The sequence below is a fragment of the Myripristis murdjan genome, chromosome 17, assembly GCF_902150065.1.
Source record: "Myripristis murdjan chromosome 17, fMyrMur1.1, whole genome shotgun sequence".
Lineage (NCBI taxonomy): Eukaryota > Metazoa > Chordata > Actinopteri > Holocentriformes > Holocentridae > Myripristis > Myripristis murdjan.
Window position 1 is genome coordinate 13,063,401 of NC_043996.1, and position 13,760 is coordinate 13,077,160.

The window sequence follows — 13,760 nt, forward strand, 5'->3', positions numbered from 1 at the left end:
GGTCCGCTCCCAAACACACGGTATGACTCGGCACTTTTCTCCTCCACTCATTGTGAAACCACATGTCAAATTCATGAGTTAGGATGAGCAAGCAGATACGCATTGATGGCCCCATCCTGCTCATTCTCAAAATCAAAAAAGTCACCATAAAATGTGAGCTTTATATAGGTTCTTAGATAGTTTTTGTTCAGCTTCCTCACTACCAACAAGTATATAAGCCTCCTACTGCCTTCAGATTTACCCTAGTAATTTAACCCTCCAGGGAATTATCATGACAATTAAAACTGTTGCCCATGCTCATGTGTTACTGTGGTACTTTATGTTTCTCGCTGACTACCTAAATAGCTCTTTAAATAAAACATATCATCCCCGACTCACCATCTTTTATATATCAAAGTATAAGTATGTGGGAATCATGTTTTTCCCTTCCTAATGCCACATTAACTATCACTGGTTCTCGCACTACTACAGGTATGGTTCTGTCAGGTGAGGCCCTAAAGCACAGAGAAGTTTTTTACTTTATAAATGGCATGCCATAGTTCCTCAGTGTTGACATTTTGTCTTTACCCACTTGTCCTATTAAATGAGGAAAAGCCATTCAATATGAAGCAAAAAAACAAACAAACAAAAGAAAAACAATGCTAATCGTGTATTTAAAGAAGACAATAGGAGGGTTAACATTCATGTGAATCTCAAAGGAGCAGATCTTAATGACTTCCTGCCTTCAAAAGCTCCACATCTAATCCGAGCTAACAGCCTTGCAGGGTTCACAGAGTCATGAGGTTTCGTCATATGACTCTACCTCTCAGAAAATGGACCTTAAAAACTGGTGGATAAAGACAGAGTATACTTTTTCAAAATTTGAAATTTCTGATTTCTGTGGTTGGCAGCTGAACAGTGTCTGGAGTCGCTGGGAGTGCCTTTTACTCAAAGGCGACTATGTGGAGGAGTGGAGAGATTTACTAGTTAATTTTCCTGCTCAGATTTTCCCAGCTGCTCTGGGGATTAAACCACTGACAGGCCCATACAACACCATACGACCACCACCACCACATACAACCCACACTTTATTATGCCTTGTTGAAAAATCCCTGCCTGACATCCCAGCTCAAGTTTGCTGACTGACCCAGCCTTACTCAGGCTTTCGCCGTTTCCCAACACTTCAGTATACAGTTGAACTGCAGCGATTTAACCATTAATAAACAGAGCTTCAATTTATTTGATCGTTGCCAGTCTGTCAACTTGGAATGCAAATACGCAGAGTTTGCTATAAAAGAACAGCCCCGGGCAATGATATGTTATTATGATAACGCAAAATGTTGGCATGACATGTTATGAGAGTGTTTTGAGAGGCCATTGGCTCACCATCAAGGGAACCGATTCCCCATGCGAAGTATACAGACAGCAATTCATGAAAGCACATAAAACAAGGCCATCAGGACTTAAATTTATTACATTATTATGCTTTTTAATGTTAAATAGCTCAAACCGGTTGAGTATTCTGGAGTATGTGCATGCTTTTAACTATAATTGAGTGAGATAAATTCTCTTAAAAAGTACTTTTTTGTTGTTATTAGTTCTATCCATACACTATGGTCCAGCTCTGACCTTTTCCCCTCTTTTATGAATGAACCTTTAATTATTTTATGAGGTAAGTAGAGTCAGAGCAAATTCCTAGTTGCATGAACAGCCCTTGACAGTCCCATCTACTCTTTGCCATCTATTTATTCTTCTGTTGAAGCAGATGGAAAAGTACACAAAAAATGGGCGGATCACCCTTCACCATGTTTCCTGGAATGACAATTGCTACCTTACCATTTTTTGTAATCGCTGCCGTGGGATATACTGCATGGAGGTGTTGCAACATTTCGTACTTATTCTGTGGGTTGTAGAAAATATGTTTCAGTCTTACTTCCTCCTCGTCGCTGCTATATTTACCTAATGACTAGGCTGAAGAACACCCATGCTCAATGAATTGAGCCATGCCAGGTTTCACTCATGAAATATTAAAATAAAAATACTCATTTTGTTCCCTGTTTAGCACCAGTATAACAAGCATCTGCCACAGCAGCAGAACATGGAGTTTGATGGGGAGAGATGGTTAAAAGACAAACACAAGTGGCTGAGCTTGTGTCTCGTTTCCCCAGGTTGTAGAAAGTCTGGAAAAGATATGGATTTTGAACAATCTGTTTTCCAGGCTAGGTAAAGTTAGAGAAAATGATGTTGGTGTATCCTAGAAGCTTGGTCACAATCATTTAGGTTTTAGGTTTATGTGTTGTGGGTCCAAAAAATTACTTAACTACCTACCTCACTATTGTTGCTGAACTGAGAGTTAATTATTAATATCAGTTAATTAGTTATAGCTTATTGGACTCAGGGAAGAGGCTCTGTCTCCTCCTACTTCCCCATTTGGCTGGTTTTCACTGTTCATCAATCCAAGAAATTTGGACAATTTTTGCTGTCTTTCATCATGTATGTATGCATTTTGTTCCCAAAGCCACATTGACCAACAGTGACAGTGCATCAGACAGGTTTGAGTTTCCCTTTTAATTAATGATGTCAGTTAAATAGCCTTCCAATGAAAACTAAGTTTTAACCTTGTTAACATTCCCATGTGGTGCTTTTCAGATGCTACAGGACATGCCAGGAGCGAAATAAGCACTCTTTGCCATGGCTGAGGTTTTACACTTTGAAGTTGCAGTGTGCCAAGGACAGCATCAAAAAGATGGATTCAGACTGACCAGGTTTGTGACCTCATAAACCTAAGGAGCCAATCCCGTCAGCTGCTGGGGTGGTGCTTTCCATGTCGTTAGTACCCCACTGGTCACTTTAGTGTTTTATTTAAAAAAAAAAAAAAAAAAATCAACAAGACCAACTTGAACTGGCTGTTTCACAAGAACAGTATTGATGTAACTAAGAAACTCAATGAAAAAAAGTACATGGATAGATTATCAACTAGAGTACAAGTTTGGTATTTCTTGGTTGTATGCAGCATGTTTCAGAGCTGTTCAGTTTCTCTCTGACCAGTGAATGATGACAAAGCCCTCTGACGTCACTGCAGTCCTTTTGATGGCAGGTTCAGTGTGCTTTGGCCCGACTCCAGATATGGTTAATCTCAGGTGCAGCTTTGGACACTCAGTGCACTTAAACTGGTAGTGGGAATGCAAATCAGAGCAGCCTGGTTTAACTGGTGTGGCCAGAAGTGCTAACAGAAAAACCCTGTTACAGTTCCCTGGGTATAGAGGATGGAGGGGCTCCCCAAGAGAAACCGAGCCAAGTACGCAGACCGGTATTGATGTAACTAAGAAACTCAATGAAAAAAAGTACATGGATAGATTATCAACTAGAGTACAAGTTTGGTATTTCTTGGTTGTATGCAGCATGTTTCAGAGCTGTTCAGTTTCTCTCTGACCAGTGAATGATGACAAAGCCCTCTGACGTCACTGCAGTCCTTTTGATGGCAGGTTCAGTGTGCTTTGGCCCGACTCCAGATATGGTTAATCTCAGGTGCAGCTTTGGACACTCAGTGCACTTAAACTGGTAGTGGGAATGCAAATCAGAGCAGCCTGGTTTAACTGGTGTGGCCAGAAGTGCTAACAGAAAAACCCTGTTACAGTTCCCTGGGTATAGAGGATGGAGGGGCTCCCCAAGAGAAACCGAGCCAAGTACGCAGACTCGGTGGAGGAGTGCCACAGACGGGGGTGGAAAGCAGGGTGTTAGGACACAGAGGTGGGCTGTGGAGGGTTCACAGCTCAGTCCCTGTGCAAGGCCCACAGTCTCCTGGGCATCACCAGTGTGCACAAGAAGAAGGCCATCCAGATAAGTACCAAGGTAGCAGGAAAGGTCTCTAGATGGCTGTGGATCAAGAGGAGCGACCCGTGGTCACATGCTACTTGAACACAAGCCGGGAACTGATCATTCCCAGTTGAGTCGCCTGGGTGAGGGCGTCTGATGTCTGAAAGGCTCAAAATGCCTGATGTCCCCAGGTAACATCAGCGAATGATGTGTTCAAGTGCACACAGGTATCACATATATCTTGGAACCAAGCCCTCCCACTGTCCTTATTGGCTATATTTTGATCATCTATATCTACTGATTACCAAGTAGCATTCAGATGTTTAATTATTTATACATGCAATATTGTTTCCACACCAGACCATCCTCTTTACACCTGTTGTAGCCCTCTCCCATCAGGAGACTCTGATGGGTCTGACGCTGTAAGAAACAGTTTTGTGCCTGTTTCAATCAGTCCTATCCAACAGAGCTGCCTGGAAGATGATTTTATTTTACTGTAATGTTACAATCTACTGTGTTTTCCATATTTTAAGTGTGTGTTACTGTAACGTGTTGTCGCAGAAAGAATTTCCTCTTTGGAGGACAAGAAATACTGTTAGTTGCCCTTGCCAACTATTCTGTTGCCAACTAATATGTCATTTTTTATTGTCTATATGTATTTGTCCCAAGGGTTTTTTTTTTTTTTTTTTTTTTTTTTTTAGGACAAAGGTGTAAAGCCCAAACAGATCAACCACGAAACATGAGAATGCATTTGCCAGTGTAAACCTCAAACTCAAACCCCAAACATGAAATTTTGTGTATTCTGCCTACTGCACCCCAAGGCAGTTTCCAAGAAATAAACACGAGAGGACAAAAGCCCAAACATCAGTGCAGGGGTGGTATTGTTGGTCTCATAGAGTCAAAAGGTCACCACTTATCTTGAATTACATGCTTGTTTTTCAAGTGGTTAAGAATTTAATGTCAAACTAATTTGATGTTACAGCCAGTCAAGTTGAACAAATGATTGTTTTTGTCAATTTTAATGGCACTAATGCAGAATTCCTGCAAGAAGTCTCACTTGATAACCAAAACATTACCAGGGATATTTTAATCAGCTGGTCCATAAGGCATTGTAACATTTGAATATGGACATGAATAACTATCGGTGATAGTAATGGAGCAATTATGTTAAAACACCATGAAATTTGATTAAGCAAATATTTGAAGGAAACCTGTTAACCAGACCATACCAGGGAGTGTTTTCTCCCTTTGTAACCCAATCAGATAGCAGATAGACACCGCTGTCTGCACAAACAGTCCCCCCCGCCGCCGCAATGTCTTTGCATGTTGTTGCCATGGGCACGGCATGAAGGGCCAGATAAGAGGGGGACACACAATAACCTCCTGTTAGAAGCACAGCGGTGGGCTTGTGATCAAACGCAGCCCTGTGTTCATCTCCTGGCTCACAATACGCTCATAATTAGTGCATCTGCTCCAACACTGATTCCAAAGCAGCCGGATGTTTGAAGGGCACTTGTGTCCATCATCTGTTGTGTCATCACCACGCCTGTAAATACCTGCAGGATATTTGTCCTTTCAAAATGCAAATGTTGTCATTTCCCCCCTTTGACCTGGCAGCAAGAAGAGTGGATACACAAAGTGACAACAAAATAGGAAAAACATTGCATACCATTTATGTGTGTATGGTGGTGTAGGCTTGTGCAGGCAGTAGCAGGATATCACTGGTTAGTTTTAATTGGGTTTCCCTGTTCAAACTGTTTTGATTTACACTGATGCTGCCATATAACATGTGTTGTTGTAACTGGGGACTGTGGTGCTTCACTGTGATAAATTTCAGTGGGAAAACAGTGCTATGATGGCAATGTCTTTAATGATGACAATTTCAGTGGGGAGCTGAATATAATCGCCTCAGTGTGAGCTTGATTGGATGCCAAGTCCAGGCTCGTCAGTAACAATGGACTCGGCAGGAGGGGCTGACAATCACTGGCCCCTCACAGCAGGAAATGACAGCAGCAAGTCTCCCTCTATCAGCCCTCACCGCCCCAGCACACACACACACACACACACACACACACACACACACACGTACACACACCTCAGTGCGTTTCTCTGTCTCTCTCTGCTTCCTATGGGTTTTTCCTCTCATGGCTGCTTCACAACAACAGCTACACCCCACCCGGAAAAAGGTGAAAGGTAGAATATAATCTCTAGTGGACCATCATGTTAGGTGACCCTCCCTCACAGGGCAAAACAGGTTTTCAACGTTATCTTTGATGGAGCCAAACTCTGTCCTATTACCTTGTTATTCTAATAGTAAAATTGTCTGTACGTTCTATAGGTGAAGAATAATACATTTTAAACATTTTTGTTTTCGTTCCTTTTTAAATTTCACACTCAATTGTATTTTTATGTATTTATTTAGAAGTTAATTTGCAAAAACACATATCTCCAGTTATATTAATTTATACAAACCATGTTTTTTTTTTGTTTGTTTGTTTTTGTTTTTTTGTTTTTTCCCCACAATGATGTCAATTTAAAAAAAAAAAAATCATACAAGCAAGCCATTGCATATACAATACTGGCTTTTGCAACATTTGTGGATTTTGTATTCAGATATGTTATGAACCACCTGTAACAGTAAATTTGTTTATTTGTTTATTTTTCAGGAATGGCATTTATCTCTTTGATTTTACAAATAAATGCGCCATGCTTGAATGCATTTATTTAAATGTATATTTTTCATTCCTGCCTTGCACACAGCTGCTCTCTGCCAGTGCAGCACACGCTGCGCCTTTAAGAGCATTTCCCGCGCTGGTCCTCTCACCCGGAAATCGACCGGAAAACGTACTGATATTTCGCGCCAAATTGAAACAAGGCGCAGTGTGTCTGAGCGGTGTGACAGGAGCGGTTTGGGGGAACGCGACTTCCACACGGCTTTTTTAAAAACTTTTCATCACCGTTTGTTTTTCACGTTCAAGGTATGTAACGCGCCAAGGTACCGGTCGGTGTAGGAAGACGATGTATTTCTAAATAAACTCGGTTAACAGTGGCGTTAGAGGTGACAAGTAGACATTCAAGTTAAAACAGCGTCCTGTTTACATGTCTGAAAAGCTGAGCGGTAATTTATTCTCATTACAGCACAAATAAAGATGGAGGAGGCGAACAAGCTGATCGGCACCGGCAAGAAGCACCTGGTCATGGGGAAGGTGGTGGAGGCGGTGGGCGTCCTGCAGGAGGCCTGCGGCATGCTGTGAGTTGGCACGCCGACAAACTGGAGCACAATTTAATTATCTGCTACCGTCCCACACACACAGCAGCAGCAGCATGAACACACACGCACAGGAGGGGTGAATACTCCTGGCTTTTATTTTTAATCCTAGATGCTCTTTTTGTTCCCACTCTTAAACTCATAAACTCTGTTAACACTCATCAGCTGAGACGATGTGAGCTGAAATAGCTTTGTTATCATTATGAAGAGAACAGCTTCCATGGAGCGAATACAAGTGTGTGCACATTGCTGTCCCAGAGCGTTACATGCACACAGTGTGACTAAATAAGAAGCAAACTTGGCATGAGTAAAAGGCATTTTTGTTATTTGTCAAGTGAAAATGCCAGTCAATTTCTGATTACAGCTTCATAGATCAGATGCTGGATTTTTTTTTCACTTTGGGCTGTCTCTGATCATTTGACACACCAAATTAGTAGATTAATGCCAAAATGACAAAGATGATAATGAGCTACAGCCATAAACAGAAGTGTATAAATATACACAGCAGGTTTAGGAAATGTCTGGACTAATATAGAATTATGAAATTATTCCAGCCAGGTAAAGTCAAGGAATTCATCAGATTCTCTGGATAAGACTGAATGTTAGGGAATTTTATTTTAATTTGCCCACTAGGTCGCCACCAGCTGCATACCTGACTGGACAGGGAGGAGTCCCTGTTGAATTTCACAAGATTTCTCCCCTTTGTTTCATCTGTGGGGGTTTTTTTAGGGATTTTTTTCTCCCCCACTGACAGCTAACCTATTAGTCAGTTGTAAACCTGTGCAGCCCTTTGAGGGATATTTGGCTCTAAATACACCTGAACTTGAACTTAACAAATGATCTCATTGAAGTGCAGCAGAATGTATTTTACAGTTTCTTTTACACCTTCATTGGTGGGTTAGAGCTGTTTCTCCCTGCAGGACTTGAACAACTTGAACAAGTCAGGAAAAACACTTTTTTTCATATCTACATCATGGTGTGAACCCCGACATATTGATCTGGAGCTTATGTATGTTAATAAAACAAACATGAATAGAGTGATGGTAGCTGGCTGAGGCCTGTGCTGTTGTGCCAGGCAGCCTAAAACCAGATGGCAACTGCCGTGAGGGATTGCTGAGAAGGAAATTGTGTGGTTTTCAAAAAGAGGATAACCTGAATGCCTTGTTTTCTGTTCCAGAGCTAAGAAGTACGGAGATACAGCAGATGAGTGTGGAGAGGCTTTCTTCTGGTGTGGGAAAGCACTGTTGGACCTGGCACGGTGAGCACATCTTCATTTGACTGGCATGTCGGCTTCCCCCCAAAAAAAAACATTTGATCTGGAATAAATAGCGCATGCCTTCATCCAGAATGGGAAAATATTATAGGAATGAATGGGGAAATCAAATCTGAGTGTGAGCCTATTTGTTGGGCCCTCGTCGCTCTGGCTCATATTGGGCACTGTGCTTCTCAAAGAGTAGGAGCGTAAACAATGTTACTGTTGCAGGATGGAGAACACGGTCCTGGGCAACGCTCTGGAGGGAGTGCCTGAGGAGGAAGAGGAGGAAAAACCTAAAGACTCTAACGTTGAGAGCACAGAGGATGTTGATGGTGAGGACGTTGTAGTGGTACAAGTCATTTCTATATTGAGGGCTGAGCATCACTGTGTGTTAGAGGTGTGATGATGCGTTCACTGCCTCGATGCATCGACTGTAAATTCTGCCAATTCAACTGCATCAATCTGCTCGGCGAAAAAAAGAACGTTGGCCTGAACCAATATAAAAGGCTTTGAATTGAATTGTTCAGTTCTTTAAAGATTTAATGTTAATCTAACGATACCAGAAAATTCATCATCAACCTTATTTATGTACTCAAAAATGATTCAAATAGAATCCTTACAAAAGAAAAACACATTGTTAAATTGAATCACAACCCATGAATCATTGAATTTCCGTTAAGTGAAAAATTCACACAGGTTTGTTAAGAAGTTGTGGCAGGCATTTTTTCCCCCATTATGCTGCTCATCTGAACTGTACCCTAACTTTCTCTAAGCAGAAAAGACCAGGGATGAGCTGAGGGTTCAGGTCTATGATGCCATGGCAGAGAAGAAAAACAAAGACGCATCCGGAGAGAAAAGTGAGAGCACAGAGAAGAACGGAGACGCAAACAAGGATGAGGCTGGAGATGTGAAACAGAGCGAGGCTAAGGAAGAGGGAGGCGAGAAGGAACAGACGAGTGACGGTGTCAATGGAACCAAGGCTGCTGAAGGTGAAGAACAGGGAGAAACGCAGGGAAAAGAAAATGGAAAGAAGACTGAGGTTGAAAAGGAATCGGCAGAGGAGCAGAAGGAATCGGAAAGCAAGCCAGAGGATGCAGAAGGTGACTTCATTCAATTTTTTTTTTTTTAAATGAGGTCCTGACGTTGATGACAAATTGATACAGGAAATACCAACATGTTTCTCTGGGCTTTGTTTCAGCTGGTGATGGAGAAGAGAACGAGGAGGGGGGCGATGACGCAGAGATGGAGGGTGACGCAGAGCAAGGTGATGATGCCGAGGCAGAAGGCGATGCCGAGGGACAAGGAGAAGGCACTGATGAGAAGGTACTTGACCAATCAGCTCGAGTGCCCAGCACAATTACATTGTTTTTATTGTCATTGTATCTTCAACCAGGCTACATTTTTAGCAACCACTGACTTATTTTTCAGGACAGCGACGATGAGGAAGTGGGCAACCTGCAGCTGGCTTGGGAGATGCTGGAAGTGGCAAAAGTTATCTACAAAAGGTGCTAATTTGGAAACCATGGCTAGTTCTGACTCTGAGGATCTGAAATTGGGAGTGAGACGCAGCTAGAAATTTCACTGAACTTAAACCTGTTTTTTTTTTGTTTTTTTTCTTTCATTAAGGAAAGATAATAAGGAGGATCAGCTCATGGCGGCTCAGGCTCATCTGAAACTGGGTGAAGTTTCCTCCGAATCAGGTATTGGAGACTATAAATGTTGCATGTCTAAAAATAGAATACCTTGCTTCTTTAGCTCTGACAAAGATTTTCACAGAATCCTCTGGTAGCCCCAAAGAGCATGATCATATTATGGATCTCTCAAACTGCAACAGGAATATATGGTGTTACTTATGACCATTTAGGACTTTTTGGAGAGCCTATATACAATATTTCCTTGCAGACTCTGTTGCTGGTAGCTTAATTAGAGCATTATCTCCTCAGGCAATTACAGTCAAGCAGCAGAGGACTTCCAGGAGTGTCTGAAACTGCAGCTGAAGCACCTGGACTCGGACAGCCGCCTGCTCGCTGAGACGCACTACCAGCTCGGCCTGACCTACACCTTCAGCTGCCAGTACAGCCAGGCCATCGAGCACCTCAACAGCTCCAGCTCTGTCATCAAGAGCAGACTGGGTAAATGGGATTTTTACAAATGTGATTTGTTTCACTTGGCGAGAGCGTGTTTTCTTGCCAGCAGCTGCCTCTCTAGCATAGGTTATTTAGTCACTTTTGTAGCCACACTTCCACATTGATTTTTTTTTTTTTTTTTAAACTAATATCAGCTGATACGACTGACTCAACCATACTCCAACCAGTATCAGACAGTACAATATTTTAATGTAAGCAATGCAAGCAATATTCTAATTAATTGCATTCATCCAAATGAGTACATGAAGACCAAAAACTGTTCCACCAAATTAAAATAACAAACTCATTGATGTATTACAGCAAAATTATCTGTTGCACACTGACACAGTGTAAATCACAAACATATCAAATTTCAGTCTAAATTTGTATTGAGCTTCATGATTACTGCTGCTCGATCAACACATGGAAATGAAATTTGTGAGGTCTGGCTCCGGAGGATCCGGCTTCTGTGATTTTAAGTCATTTTTAGAAAAAGTAGGAACTTTGTAAATGAAATGGAGGTATACCAGGCAGGCTGAGAGAAGCTGCAAATAAATTCATACACTCGATCACAGTAATTCCTGGATCCGCTCTTATGTACCATGAACTCCAGATCATGGTACATAAGAGCAGGAGGATCTGAGAGCTGATTTCTCCTTCAGCATGTGTCATCGGACTGTGCAGCTGCACAGTCATTCATATTCAGATTGTGGTCAAGACATTAAGTTAGGAGCAACACTCTTGTACAAAGTTTTTAAAGGACACCCTGTAGACTTATAGATACTGGCACTGGTTGATGTAACCGAGGCAGTCCCGGCTTCAGCAGTTGGCATTATCAGAGCTTCAGTCTGCAGGTTTGTAGTTCAATGCATCTGTTTTTTGTTTTGTTTTTTTCTCCCAGACAAACTGCAGGAGGTGATTGACAAGGCTGAGGGGCCAGAGGGGGCTCCAGAGGAGAGGAAGGAGATGGAGGAGCTGAAGGCTCTGCTGCCGGAGATCCAGGAGAAGGTGGAGGATGCCACAGAGGGCCTGAAAACTGCCAGCGCTGACGCCGAGGCCATGAAGGATGTCCTGGTGAGCCGGGAGGCCCTTGATCAGGACACTTCATTCACATTCACAAAATAATGAGAATGAATGGGGGTGGGGTTCAATGCGGGTGAAATGCTTAATTTTGTTTATGGCACTTTTCAGAATGGCAGCTCCACCTCTTCAGCGCTCCCTGGTTCCACTGTGCAGAGTAGTGACACTTCAGCCAGCTCTGCGGTAAGCTGCACCGTCCAACGTGTTCATGTAAAGCAACAGGAAGTCATGTTGATGGGATGATGCATATGAAGCAATGTCACGGTTCATACAAGTCATGCAATCATCATGGAAAAATCATTATTTTAAAAGTTGCAGTTACTCACTAAATGCAACATTTATTTCATTGTTTATGTTGTGCTCACATCTGCCATAGAATCAATAACGCCATTAAAAGCCATGTTGCATTTATGTAGGTCATTGAAAATCAGCATCTTAATCATGAAAATTTATATGAAAGTCAAAGAATATTACATCAGACAGGAGGGAACCATGATGTGAAATGCATTTTTGGTGATTCACCTGATTTACAATCAGTGGTAGTGTATTTTTGTTTTACACCTAAATCGTAAAACAGAACTGCAGTTTCTTTTTTTGTCTCCACTTTGGTTCAGGACTAATGACTATTTTCATATTCAGATTACTACCAAGACAACCAATGGAGTCAGTGCTGCCAATGGACACACTACCACAGCTCCAGTTTCTGACATTTCACATTTGGTCAGAAAGAAGGTGAGCAAGGGTATAAAGCCAGTCATGACCCTGTGCAGATCCAGCTGTCATTTTACCTCAAATCATAAGGCAAATTAGATAAAATTGAGTCACAAATGAAAGGAAAAAAAAAAGATGGTGAACATCGGCTGGGTCCTCAGTGGAACGAACATGTGTGTATTACAGAGGAAACCAGAGGACAGTCCAGTGAAGGAGGGTGAATCCAAGAAGGTGAAGCAGGAAGACGCCCACACCAACGGCACACAGGAGCCTCACACTAACGGAGTCCACGCCACTAATGGAGACACTACTGATCACACCAAGAAAATGGAAGTAGAGAGGTAAGAACTGGTGTTTCACCTAAACCGGGGCCCTTTTGTTATTTAACACCTCATGGTCTCGCCCTTTCTTATATTATTATTCTAATTGAACCAGTGATGCAGCTCCTCCCATTTATCACATTGTCAGAGCCCATAATTTCCCATTAATAACTAAGTTCTTGCACTATTTGTACTGCCAGGTTACCATCTGCTTACACTTTTATCAGGGAGTGTATACAAAATAAAGCTGGATAAAATGTTTGAGTAATTCCACTTAGGGCCAACCATGATAAAGCAGATTGCCTAAAGACTATTCCCCCTTCCCAGCTGCATGAATTCCTAATCATTCTGATTTTAAGATTGTTTGTTTTGAGATGAAAACTGTTAGGATTTTTATACAAAAGTGCTTTGACTAGCCCAGACTACTTCTAAGGTTGTGCAAGTTACTTCCCGGGACAAGGAAACTCCAGTATAAAGAATAAAGATCCAGCTTTATTTTAATATTCTGCATAATTACCAAATCTGAAAACATTCAAACAAATTTTAAGAGAAACGCAAATTTAACTGTCCATGCATTGATCACAGGTCTGTATTTGTGCCTCTGTATGTTCGACTGCAGTAGTTTAGGAAGGTGCACGATCCAGACTTGGAATACATACCCACCAGCTTCTGGGTGCTGCTATATCACTCTGTCACTAAGCAACAGCTTCTCTAAATACCTGAAATTACAGATGCTACTACTGCAGACCTAATTGTTGTTTCCTCTTGCAGTCAGTGAAGCCAGATCCCCCTCCTGCTCTTTGCCTCTTCACCTGAGGACAGACCTCACCGGCATGCCAAGCTCCTCATGATGCTGAACTTGTTGTAAATATGTTAATCTTTTGTCTGCCTGTTCATGTTTGTTCACACATCCTGTTGGGGAAAAAAAAAAATCAATAAAAACTCATTTGATATTCCTGTTTCCTTGGTGAACTGAATACCTGTTGACAAAACCCTGACAGCTCTTACATCTGGAACAACTTCAACTTGTCATGCCACATGATTCAGATGGGCTGCAGCTCTTTTTGTGTAAATGTAGCAATTAAGCAGCATGTGGTTGGACCAGCTTTACCTGAATAGCTATCGTGAAGAAATGCATCTTGCTGGGTTTGGCCCAGATCTGAGCACAGTAGAACACCAGCCATACATTTAAGGCCAAAGTGCCG

At 41.9% G+C, this 13,760-nt stretch overlaps 1 protein-coding gene across 3 annotated transcripts; it reads left to right on the top strand.

The window, feature by feature from the left end:
* The first annotated feature begins 6,631 nt into the window (after positions 1–6,631).
* Positions 6,632–13,508, top strand: LOC115374776 (histone-binding protein N1/N2-like). 3 transcript variants are annotated; one of them, XM_030073892.1, is made up of 14 exons: positions 6,632–6,773; positions 6,934–7,045; positions 8,241–8,321; positions 8,547–8,650; positions 9,092–9,418; positions 9,517–9,641; positions 9,747–9,823; positions 9,945–10,018; positions 10,262–10,450; positions 11,346–11,518; positions 11,636–11,734; positions 12,164–12,256; positions 12,422–12,576; positions 13,327–13,508. In XM_030073892.1, the coding sequence occupies exons 2-14, from the start codon at positions 6,945–6,947 to the stop codon at positions 13,331–13,333; spliced, it is 1,605 nt and encodes a 534-aa protein (XP_029929752.1). In that variant the 5' UTR covers positions 6,632–6,773; positions 6,934–6,944; the 3' UTR covers positions 13,334–13,508. The 3 variants fall into 3 exon arrangements, with proteins under 3 accessions (XP_029929752.1, XP_029929753.1, XP_029929754.1); XM_030073893.1 differs by having other exon boundaries at positions 9,095–9,418; XM_030073894.1 differs by having other exon boundaries at positions 11,636–11,707; positions 13,327–13,474.
* The last annotated feature ends 252 nt before the right edge of the window (positions 13,509–13,760 follow it).